Below are 23,131 nucleotides of genomic sequence, written 5' to 3' on the forward strand. Positions count from 1 at the left end.
GACTCTGTCTTCAGCTTGACGGCCTCTCGAACCTTAGGTGTCTACCACCGGGATCGTGGATTGCCACCACGAGAGGCACCGACAACCTTGTGGCCACAGCTCCATTCTGCTGCTTCGACAATGGAGGCTCGGAACATTGCCCATTCAGACTCAATGTCCTTCGCCTCCCTCGAAATGAGGCTGAAGTTCTGCCGGAGGTGGCAGTTAAAGATCTTTCTGACCGGTTCCTCCGCCAGACGTTCCCAGCAGACCCTCATTATTCGTTTGGGTCTGCCTGGTCTGTCCGGCAGCCTCTCCTGCCATCTGATCCAACTTACCACCAGGTGGTGATCAGTTGACAGCTCAGCCTCTCTCTTCACCCGAGTGTCCAAGACACAAGGTCAGTGACCTTCATATTAAAATGTTAAAATACTTTCAAATTTGTATCGCACATTCTGTAACATAGTGGATGAGGAAATAAATGCAAACCACAACGTTTCAGGTTTAGCTCCTACTTCCGATCCACTTGTGTGACCCTGAGCAAATCATTTAATCTTGCTGTGTTCCATCTATTAAAAAAAAACACATGTAAACAGTCATGTAGTCTATCTGTGCTTGCAAAATGTCTTGAGATAGCATTTGCTGTAGAAGTCTTTATAAAATGAAATGTTGTTTATTTGCTGTTGTTTGAAATTAAATTGCAAAATGTGAATGCCTCCAGTCAGTTTTGTGCAACTCCGGAATTCACTATGTGACATTTTTCAGGCTGTCATCGTGTATTCACACATCACATCTAGGAACATTCTACTAATGTACTCACTTTGTGCAGAGGGTCTTGTTCATCTTGTAATTTTCGGTCGAACAAAGCCCTGTAAAGGCACAGGAGTGTCACACACAGTTATTGTTAGTCACGAGTATTCTCTTCCCTTTCTGAGTTCCTGAGGCTAGAACATATAATGTCACTGGCAGTCTCCCTTTTGTACAAATGAACAATGTATATTCTGTAATAATCTGTAAATAATTCATCATCATTTATTAATATTCATATAGCAGATACCTTCCCCAAAATTAGCAAGCAAACATGAAGTACATTTTAAAGCAAAGACAAACACTAACAGCACTGCAAACTCTCATTTCGTTGACTAGGCTGTGATGCTGTAAATCGAGGAGAGTAGAAGGACAGACATCCTGAGAAGTTCCAAAATACTTTGTAATGAAGGGTGTGTTTTATATTCATTTATACTGTCATCTGTATTTATATTAATACATTACACTATTTGACTTTCAGTCTGCCATATCTTGGTGTTCTCCTTTCACATTCAGACATGACAAGTAAACATTTTCCCATACAAGTTGACAGGATCTCCTACTAAACTCTTACTGCAGTCGTACAAACTTTTCTTTTTCTTTTTTTTCTTTTTTTTTATATATTTTTTTTATTTTTCTTTTTGTCCTTAGCAACGTTACATTCAGAAGGTTTAAATTGTTGCCACATTTTTATGAAGTATATGAAACATTTTTTGAAAGATTCAGGTGAGGTTTCTGGCCATTAGATGTCTATCATGGTAGCTTTAAGAACCAGAGGACTTGAATGTACTGATTACTAGAAGAATTATAGACATGTGATAGATAACTTCTTATAGACACACATAAGATGAGATGGAGGGCTAGTCTTAGTTTGTTTACAGGTCTTTGTAGATCCTTTTAGTTTTACAGTCTTTTTTATTTGGTGTTTCACTTTTTAGCATGACATCACAGTTGGCACACCCTTGCTCTGATGTACAGACTTGGGTGGGAGACAACTAATCCATTGCACTTCAAGGCTTTAGTCTCCAGTATAGTTCAAAGCTTGTAAGAACTGTAAGTTTACATGATACAGTCCTGGGTTATTACACAGTAACATTCAAACACAAGTAGGGAAGTCTTTTAGCTTGCTGTTTACTGGGTATTTGGAGTTATAATTTACCTTGGCACAGATAACAGTTTTACAGCACCAAGCCTTTAAGGACGATGTCCGACAGTGTGTTGTGCTGTCTGTCACTGGTCCAGATTCAAATGGAGAATTCCATTTGTGCTGCCATGTTGTCTTGTGTCTGTGGTCCAGTTTTGCTTTTCTCAGCTCTCTGTTGGGCACTTTGGCGTGTCCTCTGCAACTTTACAGAGAAAAGCGTTATTCTTCCTAGCACAAGAGTTTAGGTGCTGAATCTCCCTTCTTGATGTAAGGCTTCGTCTCAGCCTGAGCTCTGTCACTGGCTTGGAGGAATGGATCATGGAGCTAGTTCAGTGTGTCCAGCTCCAAGGCTACCATGCTAAAAAATGTTTGTGAGCTTTTTGTTCCACAGAGTGGTCTGGCATACTATTTTGAAAAGAAAGATATGATGCATGCACCAGATTTTAAAGGAAAATGTAACCTTTGCTGATGGTTTCTAGTTACAAAACCAGTAGTTGCTTATAGGTGCCTTATTTTGGCCATCAGTGTGAGGCAGATTCCAGTTTGAGGTTACAAGTCGGGTACTGTTTTGTCTGAAGGCATCTCTGCAGACATGTCGGCTAAACTCTGGTTCATACCTTTGTTTTCAGGTGAATTACAGAGCTGACCAAAGTGCAGTTGTTCATTTTAGTGTTCACTCAGGAGTGCCGGTGGGGGTGCATCTGGTTTCCTGAATGCTTCCCTGTTAAATCTGCTATATTATAAGGCATCGTGTGCCATTAAAAGCCTAGGAACATGTCCTGCACAGTGCATATCGAACAAGTATGCAGTTAGCTAGCTAGTCACACCAAAATTTGTAAATGGAAATAATCAGCTTAATTGTTTAGTGTTAAAATTGACAATTTACTATGTCCAGCTAAATACATTACAATTTCTGAATCTACCATCAGCCACCAGCAGGTGGTGCTTCATTAACAGAGATATCCACAGTGTGTCAGTATACGAGAGTGAGATGGGACTTGACCAAGAAGAATGAGAGGAGAATCAGGATGACCCCACTGCTGAGCTTGTGTTACAGAAGTTTGATGTTTGAGGCCTAATGTTAGTTTACTGTGCTTTGTTTTATCTACCTGAAATTATGTGAAGTTCATTTTTACAGTCCCATGTCATCACTTGTGAGTACTCAGATGGCACCTTTTTGGTGAGAAAAAGTGGGGGTGCTAAATGACTAACCGACTTGAGTTGGGGATTACAAAGGTAAAAGAATTCCAGAGTTCACTCTGATTATATTGTGGAAATCCTCAGAATGTTCCTTGTTCCGAGGAATACTCTTTATAATGGCAAAGAAGAGTTAGTTGCTTTTTCTCTCACGCCTATGATGTGAACCTTCATTAATTTTTATGGTCAAGTAGGTTGGGAGCACTGCATGCACATTTTCTATGGATTACCCAGCCCAGTAAAAGCAAAAAGCACCCACACGGCATTGGCATTCAGAGATCTTTAGAGATGTCCGTGTGTACGTGTCTGGATGGGGAAGACAGCACTTACAATATAAATTATAGATTAACAAAAAATAGCCTTGTTTAACTTATTCCCATGGATTTATTTAATTGTTGTTTATACACTTACCAGATGAACATTTAATGTGTTGGTTGGGAGGAAGACACTTATACAAATACCTAATGAATCCAGTATTCTGCATCAGAATGCCGTTTGAAATTAAAGTTTAGAGCTGTTACAGTTTATCCTAAACCCAATAGCTTCGTGTACCAATAGCAGCATGTAGACATTTTGTATTCTGTAATTCATAATTAATGAAGCAGACTGCAGACAGCAATGCAAATGACACTACAGTAGTTGCTAGAAGGCTTCAGTTACTTCCATGGCACACCCACTAGTGTAGGCATTAAAAAATAATGGATTAAATAACCAGGAAAGGCAGATTATAGATCTCAGAGCTAAATTATCTCCATGTAACACTCATAAATGCTCTCTACATTCCAGTAAAACTTTAGCAAACCCAGTTTACAAATGTCCGATATCAAGCCTTTCCTCATTCTTTGATGCCTGCCTAAATGTCTACATTGTCCGTTGTTAATTGGGATATTTGGGGTGCAATTGACGGAGCAAACTCCACAGAAAAAGGTGAATTAATAGGAAAACAACAAAGGAGAGTTAAGAACGTACAACTGTGGCAGAAATACTGTATTTCTACATTTCTCAATTAACAGGATTAACTTGTGCATATTATTTAGTGAGATTTCACCGGATGACCCTGAGCTTTGCAAAGAATGTATAGGCCTTTGAATTGCGGTGAGCCACCACTCTCAGTGAGTGGTGTGGCCAGTTCTTCTTCTACGTATGCCACTGGCATTCTTACTGTATGTCTTCTGATCAAAGAAATGACAAAGCTGTTATGCTATTATATTTACAGGACGTGAGGTTTTTGACGTCATTGACCACACTATTGTACAGTATAATACAGTATGTTGGTTCCTTGACCTCCGTTCTTGCATGGTATAGTTTATATTAACTAATTTAATTTCAGTGATGTTAGTATTCCATTGTTACATTCTGGCGTTGGCTTTGGGTTTGTTCATGGCTTAGTACTAAGGCAGTTAACGTACTTTCACGTTACATAGCTAGATGCAGTTTGAAAATGAATTTTTCAATTAAGCAGATGGCACTTGGCTACATCTTTTTTTTCAGGCCTAATGACATTTATCATATTGCTTCTTTAATTACTTCAGTAACTGAAAAAAATCATTAAAAATAACTACTTGTCTTTACATATGGAATAAAAGAAAATATTATAGTTAATGGGAACACTATAGAAAATATCAAACTACAGTCGCTTTTTAAGTTGGAGACCCATAATAAGAATAATAATGCATTTTATTTATATTAATTGTGCTGAATCCACATGCAATGTTGGTTTTCTATATGATGCTAATCTATCGTGCTTTATGTAAAACCTTTATTTTTGCTAAGAAACACACTGTTGGAAGATCAGGGGGTTATTTAATAAGCAGGATGCAGAGAGGTTAGTGCATTTGTTTATTTTAAGCAGAACTGAGTATTGCAATGCTTTTTAACATCCTGTTTAATGCATTTCATTTATTTTTCCATGTTTCAGGTAACTGTTTCACCGCAAGGATTACACCCATGTCTAGGAATTATAAAAATACAACTACTACTTTTTTATTTCTGTTTTAGTTTCTAGTTTAGTTTAGCCAACTTCAAAATTCCTCATGCTGAAATGCACAGATTTAAATGACATTGCTGTTATTTACCTAATACAAATTATTATTAATAACATTTACATGTAAGAGAATTTATCATAAAGGGAAGACTCCTGTCTAAAAACTCCAGAGATAAATGGCACAGGTAAAGGAAGCTAGCTCAGTGTTTAGCCACAGGGCCAGTTGTCTACCTACATTTAAACTAAGGTTGAAGACTCCCTCCTCCACTTAACATACTGGTTAGGCTCTCCATATTGTGACTAGCCTGTCAGTTATTTGCTAAAACCTTAGCAATCACTGGGAGCTCCCGTCTTACTGAGCCACTTGAATTCTATTTCTTTACTTTGGTATCCTGCTATGGCGGTTTGTACCACAGACTCCTCTTTCAAGTCACTGCTTCAGTCAGTGGAATTAGAGCGACTGGAAACTTTTGGGATTAACAGTTATTGTCACAACACCAATTGTTCTTAAGCATGTGCATGTGAATAGATGCTTGGGTAGTGAGAAATGATGGCTGTAATGGCCTAAATTAGGAAAATTATGATTTTGCCCTTACAGACAATAGCAGGCTCTCTCCAAAGGTATATTTTCTTTAGAAATGCTGTTTTTTGTTTTTTTTGTTTTCTCTGCTCCATTGTCAACTGACCATATCTCAGAATTTATTTTTCACCGGAGTTTGCACATCATGACCTTGTTTGTATTTTACCATTGAGATTTTTTTTTCTCTAAATAGTTCGTTCACTTACATATATATGTTTACGTATATAAATAATGGAAGATTTTGAACATCAGTGGGTCGTAAAAGAACTGGATGGAAGGATTTGGCTTTTATAAATATGTAGAGTGGTGGCTCTGAGGCTTGGGATCTGCGTCAGCAATCGGAAGGCTGCCAGTTTGAACGCCCTTGAGCAGGGCCCTTAACCTACAATGTCTTTGTCTTGGGTATGACATTAATCTGCATGAAGGTCCTCCAACTTACAGGGAAAACTTGGGGGTTGGTAGCAGGATTGGCACTGCAGCCACTGTAACAAAAAAACAAAACTCACACTGTCCCGGTGTGGTGCTGAGGGGTCATCTCCTGCACTCGGGTCCCAATCCAGCTAGTTCATTGCCACAATATGTTAAGATAAACCGTATCTAAAGCCAGTAGTTCACTTTTCTTTGCTTCGTCCATTAGGGTTTCTTCCGCCGAAGTCAGCAAAGCAGCGTCTCTTACTCCTGTTCCCGGCAAAAGAATTGCCAAATTGACAGGACCAGCCGAAACCGGTGTCAGCACTGCCGCCTCCAAAAATGTGTGGCCCTGGGCATGTCCAGAGATGGTGAGTCACAAGGTTTTCTTGGACATTAAAATAGTCTGCACTTTATTTTTATCCTTCGTTAGAGGTTGTTTAAAAGACAATATCCTCTAGAGGAGACTGCGTCTTTCTGTGGATTGTTTATAAGTACTTTTTAGTGATTTCTGACCCAGTTCAAGTTTGTGTTGTGTTTTTAGCAAAAAGTGTTCATTTGCAGTTAGTATCATAGAAATAAATTTTACTTCATAAAGTTTTGCTGAGATTTAGGTTTTCATTTTTGATTTCAATTGCTGAAAAAAAAAAAATATATATATTCTTATATTTTTCAATAATATTGCCAGATTTAAACTTTGTTTCCAAATTCTGGGCTATTAAATAGCTGTCACATGGACAATCCAGCTTCCCAAAGCTGCGAGATGGCAGCTTTAACAACTGCACCACTGTGTCATCCCGAGCAGATTGTAGGTTGAAAAAAAAAATGGACATACTGTAGTGTTGTTCAATCCAAGTAGCACCATATATAAAAATAAAAAGCAATTTTAATATCTTGTTTGCCATGCCCTTTTTATTTTAGAAGAGATGACAAGCAAAGGGAACTAGACAAGCAATGTCCTTGTTTAGAAGGCTAAACCCCAACCTCATGGCCACACTGTTGAAGTTTAAAGGTGGGATGTTCTCTCAAATACCCACTTAAACCATTAGCACAAAATCTACGCAGTGTTTCAGATTTCACCACTTAGTAAAAGCATTTCTAAAAAGTGTGTTTGTTTGTTTTTTTGAAGGGTTAGTAGTGCACTGTAAAGTAACAATCTGCATGTGCATCTGCAGTCACTTGCCTGATGAGTGGCACAGTACTTGGTCAAAAATGATAATATCAGCACTTTGAACCGAGTTTATACTTGCAAACGGTGGTAAGAAAGCAACGTTTCAACAGTACCCTTTCCAAAACTTCTGTTTTAAAAGCAGTATTCAGCTTGACATGACATTGTTAAAATATTTAAAAAACAAATTGCAGCTCTTATTTTCATCCCCAAATAGGGTTAAGAGATGATGTTTTATAAAAATGTGATCTTTCAGTATTAGTAATTTCACAAGCAGTAAATTTGCTAATCCTCTTCTGAATTTTCCTGCATTCCAGGCCTATAATATTACTACATGCAGAAGTGGAAGATGGCTAGCTGTTATCATTCTTATGAATGTTTGCAAGCAAAATGCTTGCGTCATCACCCACAAGTAACACATTTAACGAGACCCTCTAGTCTGGTGTCTTCTCACTTGATCAGAGTTACCTTTCTATCAAGCACAAGATATTTCACTTTAGACTGGTGCCGGCCAACCACGTAGAGACACCCAAGCGTTTGTAAGGCAGAAAGATTAAAACAAGCCTGTCAGCCACAAGCTGGAGGTCGTGCTGTTCCCAACAGCCAGCCACACTTGAGTAAAAGTAAAGTTACCTTTCTAGAAAAGTAACTAAAGTAATAGAAAAACTTCCCATGATAAATCTACCTCAGTGGATGTTCTAAAAGTACAAGTAAATATAGGAATTCTCTTTGTTTTATACAGTTTGTCAAAAAAAAGTTGTTACAGACTTAAAATAATTCAGACTACCTTCTTTTTAGATACAAAGTTGAATTACAATCAGTGAAGTCCAAGTAATTGTAACTTGAAGCAGTTACATCAGGGTGAACAGATATCGTTATGATTTTATCCTAATTCAGTGGGGTAGGGGCAAGTAGCAGAGGTGTACGGGTGTTCCCTTTAAGAAGAAGAACACTTAATTACATTTAATTGAAATGAAAATCATTTTTAAGTATTCCCCCAGATTACCTCCATTTTTGTTGAAATAACACTAAACAACATGAAAATTGACCTAACTAGTTTAATAATAGCATTAGTCACCAAAAACAACCCTAATAAGGCATTACTCATCATTAAATAATGTTTAATAAAGCACTTTACTTATACTTTATCACTTCTAGTTTCACATTCAAAAGAACGGCTTCTCAGTTTTTCCTGGACTTTTCCAACTTTTTCACAGTCTGTTTTAGAGCTGTGAGGCCACGAATAATGTGAGAAGAAATAAAGCTCAAAGTGCTTCAGAAGAAGTTAAAGAAAAATTATAATTACAAACAAAAAATAAATACATCACCAAAATAATAAATAAAATAATCAAACTTAAATTGAAACGTACATGATACAGGGACAAATATAGTAAAGAAAGTGGTGGAGTCCACTCGGTGCAACTGTGGAGGTAGCCTAGCAGGAGATTTTACAAATGTACTACAAACACAGAAGGCTGCAGGTTATTGGTGTTTATCATGTAAAGAGGCCCGTACATGATGGACTTCTGCACATTTTGCATATTTCTTTTATGATACAGAACTAAAGTGGGAGCTTTCCTGGGCAAAGCTATGATTAGTTGTACAGAAATAACAGCAGGCATTATTTCAGATGAAGACTATGCAGGGTTTGCAATGAACAGTTTAATTTCCAATTATTTTTGTGTAGCCTGCTTCCTGTTACACTGTCTCAGAGGATTATACATGTTTACAAATATAATCTGCTGAAAACAGAAACAGCATGTACTGTAGTTCATACGAGTCCCCAGTTTTCTGGCTAGTTAAATCACCCACTGATGTTCATGTAAATTTGTTTTTGGTGCTGTGTTGCAGCTGTGAAGTTTGGCCGTATGTCTAAGCGACAGCGAGACAGCTTGTTTGCAGAAGTAGAAAAACACAAGCAGCAACAGAAACAGCAGCAGCACCAGCACAGCCCAGGAGAGGCAGAGGCTGTGATCACCTACCCTAGCAAGGAGCTTTGCAATGGGCAGAGCCAACACAGTGAGACTGCTGCTCTGACCTATTCTTTCAAAGGAATTTCCAGTGACCCTGTTGATTCTGAAGTTTCAGCCTATGGTAGTGAAGGTTTGACATGTTTGCCTTGTTCTCCAAATGAGGCCCAGACTTCAGTTTTAGGCTATGGGCCTACAGGAACCTCATCTTCACCTGTGTCCAGCAGCCAAACTTGTCTGGAAAAAGAAGAGTTGTTTGCAAAAGAAGGAAAAGGAAAGACAGAAGGCATCAGGAGCCGTTACTGCCCTTCACAGACACGTCAACCATCTCCTGACCAGTCTGGCTTAGATATGAAAGAAATCAGGCTGCCCAGCGTTGTCGACTTCTACATCAGCTCTCCAGAACAGCCAAACACCATGGAACTTGAAATAAGTAAGTGTTTTGCATGTTACATTTTCAAAAGCACCTTTGTATCAACATATTTGTACTTTATAAAACTCTGTAACTGCTCTTGGTATAATTTCATCCTATTCAGTGTTTCATTTGAGAAAACTAACAGTTGGGGATCAGATGTGACTCAAAAGAGAAATTAAAACTAAACAAAAGACTAATGAGAAAGAATGTAATATTCTAAAAACCAAAACATAGACAAAGTGTATAAAATGCCAGTCAGTTGTTTAGACACATCTACTGTAGTCACAGAAAGGTTATTTTAATATTTTTTATTACTATTTCTACATTTTAGAATAATATTGAGGATATCAAAGCTACTGTATGAAATAACACATCGAAAACTAAATTAAACTTTACATTCTTCAAAGTACAGTAGTTGCATTTTCCCTCCTATAGTCTTGAAGGTGGTCCCAAACCATCTCCATTTGGTTTAAATCCAGTGACTGTGAAGGCTTCGTCATTTGCAGCAGCACACCATCACTGTCTTTATTTGCCAAATAGCTGTCACACGGCATTAAGGTCTGTTTTGGACCATTGTCCTTTTGACAAAGAAATTAATAATTCCGGGTCAAGATCAAGATTATTGTTGTGTACACAGTACACTAAATTTTTACTTGCAAATATAGCATGTGTGTTTATGTTTGTGTACAAATGTGTGTATACTGTATATATAGTAAAAGAAACACAAGATCGCCAGAAAAAGGTTTCAAAAATCATCCCATATATTGTGTGCTTTACTTTCAAGAGTGGTGGATTTGCCACTGAGTAGTCTCTGAGGGCTCAATCCAGAACAGGACTGCAAGGGAAAAGCAGGTAGTTGGCTTTATAGTCAGTGGAAGGAAGAGGAGGGTCCAAAAGGAACAGGCGGAAATGAGGTCAGTAAGAGGGTGTGGTCTGGAGATGGAAGTGGAACCTGGTTGGCTTCAGGTGGTTTTCCTATCAGAGGGGGGAAGAAAAGACATTAGTGCACTTTGTGAATCCCTGACCTGTATGAAATGCCCCCCAGCCCAGACCCACTGGGTCGGGCATCCCAAACTGAGAGGTCGTGAACACGGAAATGAGCACCACCGTTAGCCTGGAGAGAGCCATATGATAAACGACAGTGAAACGATAAGGCTGGAGGTCCAAAAACCACCTTCTGACATGTGGGTTCGACTCCTTGTGTAGGGCCATCCACTGTAGGGCTGCATGGTCCATGAAAAGGGCGAACTTACGGCCTAGGAGGTAATACCTCAACTACATTACTGCCCATTTGATCACAAGGCTTTCCTCTCAAACACTGCATACTTTGTCTTTGTCTACTTTGACCAAGGGCTGTGGCTTTCTTCAATTACCCGTAGGTCCGGCATACTCTTGATTTCAAGTTCTTTTTCTGTACTGTTTGCTTCGGGAAGTTGGTAAGAGCACTCCCTGATGACTACCCCGGGTTCCATCACAATGTCGTGCTCAACCAGAGAGGTCTTTCCAGGTGTTTTGATCACCACTTCTGGGACAGACAGGATAGTTGCTTTGAGCTCCTGTCACTGAGAGGGTGTCAAATTGGGGCCAAAGCTAAGGCTTAATTTCTGAGCAAAGACTGAATGGTGCTGACCAGAGGAGGGATCAAGATCCCTATCCTTCCACACTTTCAGAAAGCTTATATGGTGTATCTGTTCGCTCTGCTGACAATTAGGTTGCTTAACCAAACAGTCGACGAGCCCCTTCCTCTCCTTAACTTCATAAGGGCCTTGCCAATGTGCCAGCAATTTGGAGTGGGAAGCAGGAACAATGACCATAACTCGGTCTCACAGGTGGAACACCTTAAATGTCATGCCATGGTTGTAACAATGGGCAATGAACAATGTGCTCTTTTAGTATATGCCATATTTTCTTCAATCTATCACGTAATTGCATGATATATTCCAAGATATTAGTAGACGGGAGGGCCTCCTCCAACCCGGCCCTCATTTAGGGAATCCAATATCCCTTGGGGCTGTCATCCAAGCAAATGTTCAACAAATGTGGAGGCCTGGAAAACACCCCGGTAGGCAAACAGTGTGACGAGGAGTAACTGGTACCCAGTTCCCCCCGTCCTCGCTGATCACCTTACGTTGCATCTGTTTGAGAATCAGGTTGAATCACTCTACCAAGCCGTCAGCGTGGGGATGACAAACCAAGTTCTTTAGATGCTTTACCTTGAGTTATTTGGCCACCTCCTGGAATGTTTACAAAGGAAAAGGTGTCCCCTGGTCCATCAGGACTTCCTTAGGAGAGCTGTTTCATGCAAAGACCCCTACTAATTCCTGTGCAATAGTTTTTGAATTGGCTGAATGCAGAGGATCAGCCTTCTTGAATAGGATAGCATTATCAAGGAGGACCAAAATATATTTGCGTCCTCTTGCTGAGGGTTCAAGGAGTACTATGAAGTCAATCCCAATACTCTCAAAGGGGATGTCAATCAAGGGAAGGGGGACAAGAGCAGCATGGTCCCTCCAAAAAATCTGTTGCAATTAACACTCAGGCCATCAGCTACAGAAGTGATGGACCTCCTCATTGATCCCTGGCCAGTAAAAGTGAAGCTTAATGCACTCTAAAGTTTTCTTGGTTCACAGATGGGCACCCAAGAGATGGCTGTGCACTAGCTCACAGACCCACCACCAGAAAGTCTGTAGGACTAGGAATCGTGACTGTATCACCCTCGTATTCTGCAACCCAATAGAGAAGGTCGTTGTTGATTACAAAGTGCAGTCGCTGTGGCATGGGATGGTGCATGGATTGGCCATTTACCATGAAGACTGCATTAATAGCATTCTTTAAAAAATCATTGATCCACTGCTCCCGTTTAAAGGAGCAAAGTGTTTGTTTAAACTGGAATTGTAAGGTTGCTAGAGGATAGGTGCATGGTTTTGGGCCACAACACCACTTCCTCGTCTATTGGCGTGGACAGCAGCGCCATCACATTGTTTACCACATCACACTTGGCAGCTCTAGGTGCCAGTAGTAAACACGGCAAGGAGGCAGCCTGGGATGTGCTCTTGCTGTCCATAAGTAGGCCTAACTGTGCAGGCAGAGTAGCAATCTTGTGACCGCTTTTGCTTTTTAGACCAGACTCATTGCAGGATCAAAGGGTACAGTGGATCCGATGTAACAGCCATCATGAGGCTTTGCAGCTTATTCCCGAAGCCGACTGCACACGAGGCAGGCTGTGCTATAGTTTTGCATTTCCCCGTGAATACAGGTTATGCTGGTCACGGCAACACAAAATGATAAGCAACAATGGAAATTTTATTCCTTTAGTTGATTAGAGTGGTGACCCTCTGCCTATTAATTATAGCCACTTCTCTATGGGGAAAAGACAGAGGTTTAACTAGTGCACAATACCTCTCTTCCTGGGGCCAACTGCAATCCATCAGTTCACCGAAGAGTGGGCAGGCAGGCACAGTGCATTCAGGTTCCTTGCATTTGGAACAGCGGGGGGTCACTGTGGTCTTCTCCATGGATGTTATGGCCAGGTTCACATTGCGGCATTGGGGTCCAGAGGTGTGCCTCGTCACTGCTGGGCTAGATGAGTGGGCCTTTCGGACCTCTTGGTCTGGGACACTGCCCTGTGCCACTCAATGACCTCGATGAGGGCCTTCATGTTTTTTTAATGGCTGCCTATGAACTGGAAAGGGGCGAGATAGTCGGGCAGGGCGGTCACCAGAGCATCATAGGCCAACTGTCTGACAATCGTCTGGGCGGCTTTAATCTCTGGCCTTACTCAGTTCCCAGTTTTCCACCAGACCTCAGAGGCTTAGGAGCGAGTCGACTGATCAGGGTCAAAATGCCTTTAATACTAAGATAAGGAATTAAGTGTTAATATCGTCACCATTAGTTAGTGACACAAGTACCTGAGGGGGAGCCCAGGGTTGGCCCTGTTGCAAGGTTAGATGTACTTCTGTTCTTGCTTCCGATTTCACCACCTGTAGCCAGGTTTGTGAGGATCGCATTCAGGTCCTGCTCCTCTGACATCCTGAAACAGTAATCCTGCCAAATTTGCCACTGTGAAAAAAAATTAAAAAAAAACCAAGATAGCCAGAAAAAGGTTGGGGGATCCACCCCATATATTGTGTGCTTTTCTTTCGAGTAGTCTCTGAGGATCGAGTCCAGAACAGAACTGCGAGGGAACGGCAGGTGGTTGGCTTTATAGTCAGTGGGAAGGAAGAGGAGGGTCCAACGGGAACAGGTGGAAATGAGGTTAGTAAGAAGGTGTGGTCCGTAGATGGAAGTGTAACCTGGGGGTTGGCTTCGGGTGGTTTTCCCATTAGATGATCTGCATAGAGGGAAAGAAAAGACATTAGTGCACTTCGTCAACCCCTGACCCGTTGTTACATCTTTAGTTAAGCCCATTGAATGCCTCCTATGAGCACATGTGTGATAATACAGTACAGGCCAAAAGTTTGGACACACCTCCTCATTCAATGTGTTTTCTTTATTTTCATGACTGAAGGCATCAAAACTATGAATGAACACATGTGGAGTTATGTACCTAACAAAAAAGGTGAAATAACTGAAAACATGTTTTATATTCTAGTTTCTTCAAAATTGCCAACTTTGCTCTGATTACTGCTTTGCACACTCTTGGCATTCTCTCGATGAGCTTCAACAGGTAGTCACCTGAAATGGTTTTATTTGTGAACCTGCTGTCATTTATGAATATAACAGGGCACCAATGGTGGGGTTGCCAATTATGGTATTCTCTGCCAAATGCCAATCGAGCTGCATAGTGATGGGCTGTGAGCATAGGTCCCACTAGAGGATGATGAGCCCTTATCCCATCCTCATGGAGTCTGTTTCTGACAGTTTGGTCAGAAATGAGCACACCACTAGCCAGCTGGAGGTCATTTTGTAGAGCTCTGGCAGTGCTCCTCCTCACATAAAGTAGCAGATACCAGTCCCATCGCTGGGCTGAAGCCCTTCTACAGCCTTGTCCAGCTCTCCTCATGTATTGGCCTGTCTCCTGGTATCTCCTCCATGCTCTTTAGACTTTGCTGGGAGACATAGCAAGCCTTCTTGTGATGGCACATGTGAATGTTAATGAATCTTAAGTGACTTAGACTGGCTAGACTGTAATGATTAAGTGTTCCCTTAATTTTTTGTGCAGTACATGAGTGTGTGTGTGTGTTAATGCAAAGTTGAATGACTTATTCTTTCATCAACAAAAGCACTATTTGTCATTTAGTTAAAAAGCAGGAATTTGCCAGGATTTTACAGCTAGGACGGTATGTATCCACTAAGAAAAGACATTTCAATATGTGAATATTTAGAAGTAACCCACAGAATAACTATATACCCCAAACTCTCAAAAGTGCTTTGAGTGATTTGAGTGAAATTTGGTGACATTATAAAAAAAAGAAAATTAGCCAACACATTTTTTTTGTATTTGTCTATTTTTGTTGATAATAATGGAATTGTAAAGCCCCACATCCTTTTTTTGGGCTGTGCACTGAGTCTGGAATTATGCAAAGAATGCAGTTGCTGCAAATGAAGGCCACTACCAGAAGCTAAGTGGAGGGCACATGCAGTACCTCCTAATCTGTCAGCTTCTTACTCCTCATGATGTGGAATAAAATGCATACAAATTTGAAGGGGTTGGTGGGCTTTGGCCTGGATCCCTTGGTGGTGCAGTACATGCAGTATTGTGGAAAACTGGGCTGTCCCATTGGAGGTCACAACTATCGTGATCTGGAGAGTTCCAAAAGCACAGTTATAAAATACTTCCAAGGTTGCCCACTAGATGGAGGAAAACACTGTCAAAATACCCCGACTAGAAACCCAAAGGGCTGTGTTAAATTTGGATAAAAATAAAAGGTTTATTTTCACAAATTGCCTGTGCAAGCACAAAGGAGATGCCAGAAGAGGCAAGACAGTCACCTCAAACAAGTTCCAAAACAGCATCCCAAGGCAGTGGTCAAAACGGTCAATTAACATTGTTTCCTACAGTTTCCAGGGGTGAGGTCAAAAACAGAGCACAGGTTCAAAAATCCAGGAAATCACAAAACAATAGCAAAAGGCACAATAACACTCCACTCCCAGCACATTCAGTGAACCGCCAGGAACTATGGGAGGCCCTCCCTTAAATAGGATGAAGGGCCATTCCTGGTGGTGATGTGTTTTGTGGGTGGCTCCCTAAGAGTGGGGCCACCTGCCCAAGGGTCATAACCTAGGGCACACACCTAGAAAAATATACATTGTTAATGAAAGAAACATTAATACAGCTAAATGAAACAAAATTAAATAGACCAGACAAGAAACACAACTGTGAACAACAGCCAGGAGGAAAATGCTGTGGTTCACAAAGCAGAAACAGGAAAGTGCCAGTACCAGCGTACCATCCCATCCCACAGGAGAGATGGCATGCCTTAGTCAGTTTAAATGCTTGTGAAACTCAGGAACAGAACAAAGAGGAAGTGCACACTGTACATAGTTCACAATATTATTTCTTTTCACCCATTCTTTTCTTTACAAAACTTTAAATGTTCTATTTATTTCATGCACCATGTAAGTGTGCAATCAGTAAATGTCAATGCTATATGTAATAAGTTAAAGCAAACTACGATTCAATGTGTATTATTGATTTTGATATAAACCCTCCAAAACTTTTTAGTGGTACAAGATTACAGATCAAATTTTTACATTCAAATCTGACTGAAGACCATTTTTACAGGATGTGCTATGGGGTGAAATTACATTTATAGCCAAAATTCCCAGTACTCCTACTAATTACGTTTGAAATTTAAAAGAATACAGTTTCTTGGAAACATACATCAGTGAGAATCATGTATTTAGTTTGCAGGTTTGAATCAAGTGCACAAGAACAGTTAGTCTTATTAGTTTGATACTGCTGAAGTGCCGAATGACTGAGACTTGGGCAACTCTTTCGCTGGTATTGATTCAGTTCAAACTCGAGAAAGTGAGAAAACAAGGCATAAGTGGGCAACAAATAAAGTCGGCGCTAGGGTTCATATGCACAACAGATACTCTAAGAAATATTTCTTACAAAGTTCAGTTTTGTCTTACTGTAATTTAATTTGTTGAATATACAAAAGAACATAAAATACATTTGTTTACAATTATGCTTATACAAAGCAGCCACCAATGGCAAAATGTAAAAATCCACCAGTTAATACATTTTATTATAAACTAGCAAAATACCCGCGCTTCGCTGCGGAGAAGTAGTGTGTTAAAGAAGTAATGAAAAAGAAAAGGAAACATTTTAATAATAACGTAACATGATTGACATTGTCATGGGTGTTGCTGTCATATATATATATATATATATATATATATATATATATATATATATATATATATATATATATATATATATATATATATATATATATATATATATATATATGATATATATATATATATACACACACACACACACACATAAACATATATATACATATACATCCACATATATATATGTGCACAAAACCACGCTTTTATCAAGGCTTCCGTCGGGTAGTCTTTTGAAATGAAATTTTCCTCCAATCAATCCTAGCAACGCGATTTCTTCCGACTGTTGCATTTTTGTAGCTCTGATGTGTGCATCAATGTAATCGGTGTACCAGGAAATCATGCATTGACAGAAGTTCCCCTTTGCTTGGAATGCAAAGTGTGATTAAATCGTTATTTTTAACGCGTTATGGAGCACATGCATCGAAGCTTCTCAGCTGTGCTTGTGCTAAGAAAAGGAAACATTTTAAAAATAACGTAACACGATTGTCAATGTAACCTTTTGTAAGTAGTGCCTGGAGGATTCAGAGTGTGGAGAAACTCTAGAGACAGCGTGTGTATTAACTTGTGGATTTTTCTGTGAGTATTTGGTGGCAGCGTCACAAAGTTGCTTCCGCAAGACTGCGTTAGCTGTGGAGCTCAGCTCAGAGCGAAATGAGGTGAATGGGAGGGGAGATGATGACGTGACTCCCCCACCCGCCTTAACTGTCAATCCCCCCACAAACACAGTCTCTCAGAATTTGCATAAGCACAGCCCTTCACCTGCAATTTTAACTTAGTTACAAAGTGATCAAAACTCTCGTTTATATCCTGCGTCCTCTCATTAAACTTGTATCCCGCATTAGCCGTGGGCATGACAAACGCCAGTGGCAGCCTGTCTATGAGCTTAATTTAAACTTTAGGTTTACACCGTGCTTTGTTTCCGAAGTAGCTGTACTCATGAATATGGTTTTATGTGCGACTCGGTCGCTTCTTATTGTTTCGCTGCCTTCTTAATTGTATAATGCATGTTTTCTTCAGCGCTTTTTGGAGCTCTTCCTTGTTTTCTATGTACTGCGTTGACAGTCAGTTCACGTGATTACGTGGGAGGCATGATGATGTCACACGAAACTCCGCCTCCCACGGCCATCGAGCTCAACTCCATTACAGTATAAGGAGAAAAATAGGTCCCAGTTACGACCGTTACGTGTAGAATTTCGAAACGAAACCTGCCCAACTTTTGTAAGTATGCTGTAAGGAATAAGCCTGCCAAATTTCAGCCTTCCACCTACACGGGAAGTTGGAGAATTAGTGATGAGTGAGTGAGTGAGTCAGTGAGGGCTTTGCCTTTTATTAGTATAAATATGCTCAGTGCAGGTATGTTGTTAAAAAAAACTTAGAATTTCTATCTTGTACTTGCATGATACAAGAGAGAACCTTGCACAAGATTCCTTCGAGCCATTTGCAGATGATTATTCAGTTAGACCTGAAAGAATAAAAAATAAATGCAAATCATGATAATTGTAAATTATTGTGCATGTGCATTAATCATCTACCCGTAAAACAAAGAATGCTGTCAACATCACATAAGTGCCCAGTGCTAGTGTTGAGCTCAGGTGAATTGATAATGGGGTAAGATGCACTTGCTGGAGTCAGCTTTTGGTGGTAAGCATAATTAGACTTTTGAATATTTTGCAAAAATAAGCTCACATTCCTTAGGCAGCTAAATGTTGTCCCTAGTGGCTCTTTTATATTTTGTAGAATTATTAGATTTAACTCACTTTTCTCTGAACAATTAGCCTAATGAGTACTGCATAAACAGACTAATGGCTCTGGACTTGAATTTCAAACCAGGATGCCAGAACTGTGCAAATTATTTAAACATCCCATATGGTTTAACTTAATAAACTGTTATTTCGTTATTTCTTAAGAGAGTGAGAATCAGTCTGATCGGCCAGCTCCACTGGGAGTTTTATCATAGCCTGCATTCTCAACAGTAGAGCAGTCAGACAACATAGTTAAATGAAGCATGCATATACAGATGACTCTAAGAATGACTCTATAGAGGACTTGAATTTAATATGCTTAATATTATGTTGTATAAAGATTTGCTTACACTAAGCTATGCTAAAACAATAGTCTCTATTGATGACTGGCATACAGTGGTAATGCCAATGTTTGCCATTTGTAAGTTGAAGAATGAAGCTCATGTTAATATCAATATTATAATAATGCACCAAAAACACAGAAGATTTCAATGTATGCTTATGTATAGAGATCCCATGGGCACCACCTCCTCCAAACAGTAACCCTCGGCTGGCTACAGGGAGTCTTGGTATCTTGATTTTATAGCCAAAGTATAAACTGAAAATGCAAACTAAACACTCAGAGCTATAAGTGACCACCATACTTTATAATGATCTCATAATTATACAGCTGTTTCACATTCAGTCAGTTCATAATATCAACATATCTATCTCTATATATATATATATATATATATATATCTTTATATATATGGTTGGAATAGTTTTACTGTCAAATAATGCAAAGAGTACGCGACACGTGTTTCGCCCTAATTCTGGGCTCATCAGGCATACACACTCACTGCACCCCCTCTCGGGAATCGAACCTCGGACGTCAGCGCTAGACACATACACACGCTACACACATACACACACACATACACACAAAAATATAGTGGAAGAGTTGATAGATATAATGTCATTTTTGAGTAACCCCATACCATCCCAATTAAGTTGGTAGATCTGCAGGCTATAGAAAAAAGAGTAGGGGAACAATAATAGTTGAGGGCTATAGTACATTTGCTATATTTGTTGAATGTTTTGCACAATGACGTTGAATCACAAGCACATATTTAAGACATAAGTAGTACTGTGGGTGGGAAATTTAATAATAATAATGCCAAATATAGTTTGAATCAGCATGGATCTCAAGATGTAACATAATTAATTTTTACTGTTCCCAAAAGCTGCACAAAGCACAGTTCAGTTAATCAAGCACCAAATCTTCCCATCACTGCTTTACTGACTTTTGACAGTCTCGTTCACTTCACTGATAGAAAACCACAAATCTAAGGCAGTCAGCTCACTGCGGTTTCTGGTGGTAAACTAGATGAAGCATTTCCACTTTGACATGGCTAGATATGCACGCCAGTATTTCACATTCTGCCTAATTTCCATGGCATTTTCAAACAGACCACTTTAGAAACAGAATGTAGACGTTCTCAGACTCTGTTCAGACATCTCTTGGCCGTGTCATTTCCAGGTTGACTGCTTAGTTCACACGTCCTTGACCGGGGAAGACAGACACTTGAATTCCGAGGATAGCCTGTTTCTGTGCAAACAGCTACTGTATAGTGAGCTAGTATTATGGACTGAATCTGTAGACCTTACAGTCTAGTGCCTTAGGTCACTATATACATAACTTCATTTTCTTATCTTTATATTTTCTGTTTCATTTACACTACCTGCTACTGTCATCTTTTTGTTCAGCTGTACACTTTGCACCTTATAAATATAGATAATGTAAACTGTAACGCTTTTACTGCTTATTCACAGTTTACTAAAAATGTATTAATTCATTTAGATTACACCTTATGATCTTGTGCACACATTCTTGCCAAATTCTTTATTTAAATAAATGGGTTGTGTGAAAATAAACACACACAAGCTCATGCCAGGGCAGCTTAACACACAAACACAAACTAAATACACCAACTCCTTGACAGCCACGCTGGAAATTAAGCTAAGGTTCTTGGAGCTTTGAGGAAGTGTTGCTGTCCACTGTGTTATCTGGCCACTGGAATTAGAATGTTTTTTTTTTTTATTATTTTTAATTTTAATCAAAGTTTCAAGTATATATTTGCAAATGCATTAGGTTTTACATCTTACTTGTACACCAAAGTCCTTTCTCTTATTACCTTTTATTCTTTTAAAAAATATTTCATATTCAAGCTTTGAGTGATAACTTCATTTTTCCTTGGCACAGATGCTAAGTATTTGTTATGCAAATTCGTATTGTAAATGAATATGTTAATTTAGTAAATTATCTTTTGTTGCAATTCTTTCGATCTAATGTATTTCCCCATTTTTTGCAATAATATAAACACACCTACATATTGTGCTCACAACATATACGAGGCAGTACCCAAAAATAACCATAATCTGTGCCTAGCCCGCAATCTAGACTTGGTTGCAAATTTTGCTGCTAGGTGTGGCATACTTACAGTATTCTGTGGCAGTCTACCAATCACCGTTGCTCTGTTCGTACGGCATTCATGTCGGTTTTTCTTGGTGCTTATCAAACATGTTCTGTGATTTTTGTGGTGGGAGATCCTAAAGAACAGCGAGTCTGCCTTAAATTATGTTTTGTCTTTGGGAAAACAGCTGCTGAAACTGTAGTGATCCTTGAAACTGCTTTTAAAGAGGAAGCTTTAAGTAAAACACCGGTGTATAAGTGGTTTTCATGTTTAAAACGAGGGGAAATGTCACTTGAAGACCAACCAAGATCTTTCCAACCTTCCACAATTAGGAATGACGAAAAACATGAAAAAAGGTTCACAATGCAATTTACAAAGAGCGTTGTCGGACTATTGAAGAGCTTTCTGAATTGACTTGTGTGTCATGGAGTTCTTGTCACCTTCCCTACTCGCCTGATCTTGCTCCGTGTGACTTTTTCTTGTTCCCGCATATGAAAAATGAATTCAAAGGAAAGAGTTTTTGTACCATGGAGGAAGTCAGAGAAAAATGGCTACAGGCATTGGACAATATTCCTCTTCAGCAATTCCAAAAATGTTTCCACTAGTGGGAAAACGATTGGGACAAGTGCATTCATACACATGGAGAGTACTTTTGAAGGAGACAAACGTTTCAGTGAGTAAAAATTATTAAAACATTCTTTTTTGCCTAATTCTGGTTATTTTTGGGTACCCCCCTCATACATTTGTTAGGAAAACAGCTTGCATTGAAAGGGAAGTGATTTCTAATTATTTTACACATTTAAAGCGTTCAAATGTATGTATTTTATTTACTGTTCTTTTTCTTGCCAGACAAACTGACAGCTAACATCTTTAAGTCCCACCGGGAAACCTGCCAATTCCGAGTGGAGGAGCTACAAGCTTTGCAGTGGAAGCAGTTCACCCGTGAGGAAGTCATGGTCTACCAGTGCAAGGTATAGGCCATTATGAGGAGAAGAGCGAGGAGATGAGTAAAACATATACTGTAAATGTGGAGGAGAAAGAAATAATAGCATTCTTCAGTTTGTCCTTGTTCAGATTTGTTTATGGATTTAATTATTTCAGCTTATATTTTACTATTTCTTGAGCTGATCATTTATGTGGGAATGTTAATGTTGATGAAGACTTATTAAATATACAAGGAGGGCTATGTGCAGGTATTGGAAATTATGACTGTCATAATAGATTATCTGAATCAGAAAAACATACTTAAATTATACAACAGTGAGTGCCATAGCACGTAACAGTTAATGAAATATGCACCCTTGAATGCATTTTTCTCAAATCCCTTATTTAAATAAAATTGAACTTTCCATCGGCCATCCTTCTTTCTCATGGTATAAGCACAATGTTTATTCACTATTACAGTATGGCAGTTATGATTCATTGGGGTGTCATACAATGATAATTAAATATTATGGCAAGTTATGAGTGCACTCTATACATCCCAAACCAGCAGTCAAGTGATATATTAATATGAGCAACACAGTTAAATTACTTGTGACTGGCTTCATATATTGGTTTAATATGTAAATAATAAATATTTAATTTTATACTTTCAAGTCTAACAGCAAGTTTAAGCAAAGGGTCTGTCACTGTTCCATTCATTATATAGTCTGGCACTTATTCACTCGTTGGCCTCTGTATCAAGCAAGTTCAAAATCTATACAAATTACAAACTAAGTGAGCTACAGACACCTTCCTTACCTGCCTGGCAGAAACCAACTTTCTTTTGATAACTACTGTAAAGCACATTTCAGTTAAGGCCACATAACAGTACAATCGGGTAACAGTATAAACAGGTTATTTTGCAACATTCATCAGAATGTGTTTTTCATATTAAGAGAAAAATCTGTGATGAAAGTCTCTTTGACCTTAGAAGACTTACTTAATGGCACAGACAAATCAAGTAGTAAATCCAAAGGGGTACCATAAGATGA

General features: G+C 39.2%; 1 protein-coding gene and 1 long non-coding RNA gene across 6 annotated transcripts in view; one reads left to right on the top strand and one right to left on the bottom strand.

Moving 5' to 3' along the window:
- The window catches only part of LOC120537630 (nuclear receptor ROR-alpha A-like), a 292,346-nt gene that overhangs the window by 245,156 nt on the left and 24,059 nt on the right, over nt 1-23,131 (top strand). For all 5 annotated transcript variants that reach the window (XM_039766707.1, XM_039766717.1, XM_039766727.1 and 2 more), the window contains 3 exons: nt 6,329-6,470; nt 9,119-9,670; nt 22,005-22,126. In XM_039766707.1, the coding sequence (XP_039622641.1) occupies nt 6,329-6,470; nt 9,119-9,670; nt 22,005-22,126 (816 nt within the window). The remainder of the gene's footprint in view (nt 1-6,328; nt 6,471-9,118; nt 9,671-22,004; nt 22,127-23,131) is intronic.
- The window catches only part of LOC120537673, a 96,859-nt gene continuing 87,475 nt past the window's right edge, over nt 13,748-23,131 (bottom strand). The window contains exon 3 of the long non-coding RNA XR_005635371.1: nt 13,748-13,982. This is a non-coding gene — a long non-coding RNA (uncharacterized LOC120537673). The remainder of the gene's footprint in view (nt 13,983-23,131) is intronic.

This window comes from Polypterus senegalus, chromosome 1 (assembly GCF_016835505.1).
Source record: "Polypterus senegalus isolate Bchr_013 chromosome 1, ASM1683550v1, whole genome shotgun sequence".
In the NCBI taxonomy this organism is placed as follows: domain Eukaryota; kingdom Metazoa; phylum Chordata; class Cladistia; order Polypteriformes; family Polypteridae; genus Polypterus; species Polypterus senegalus.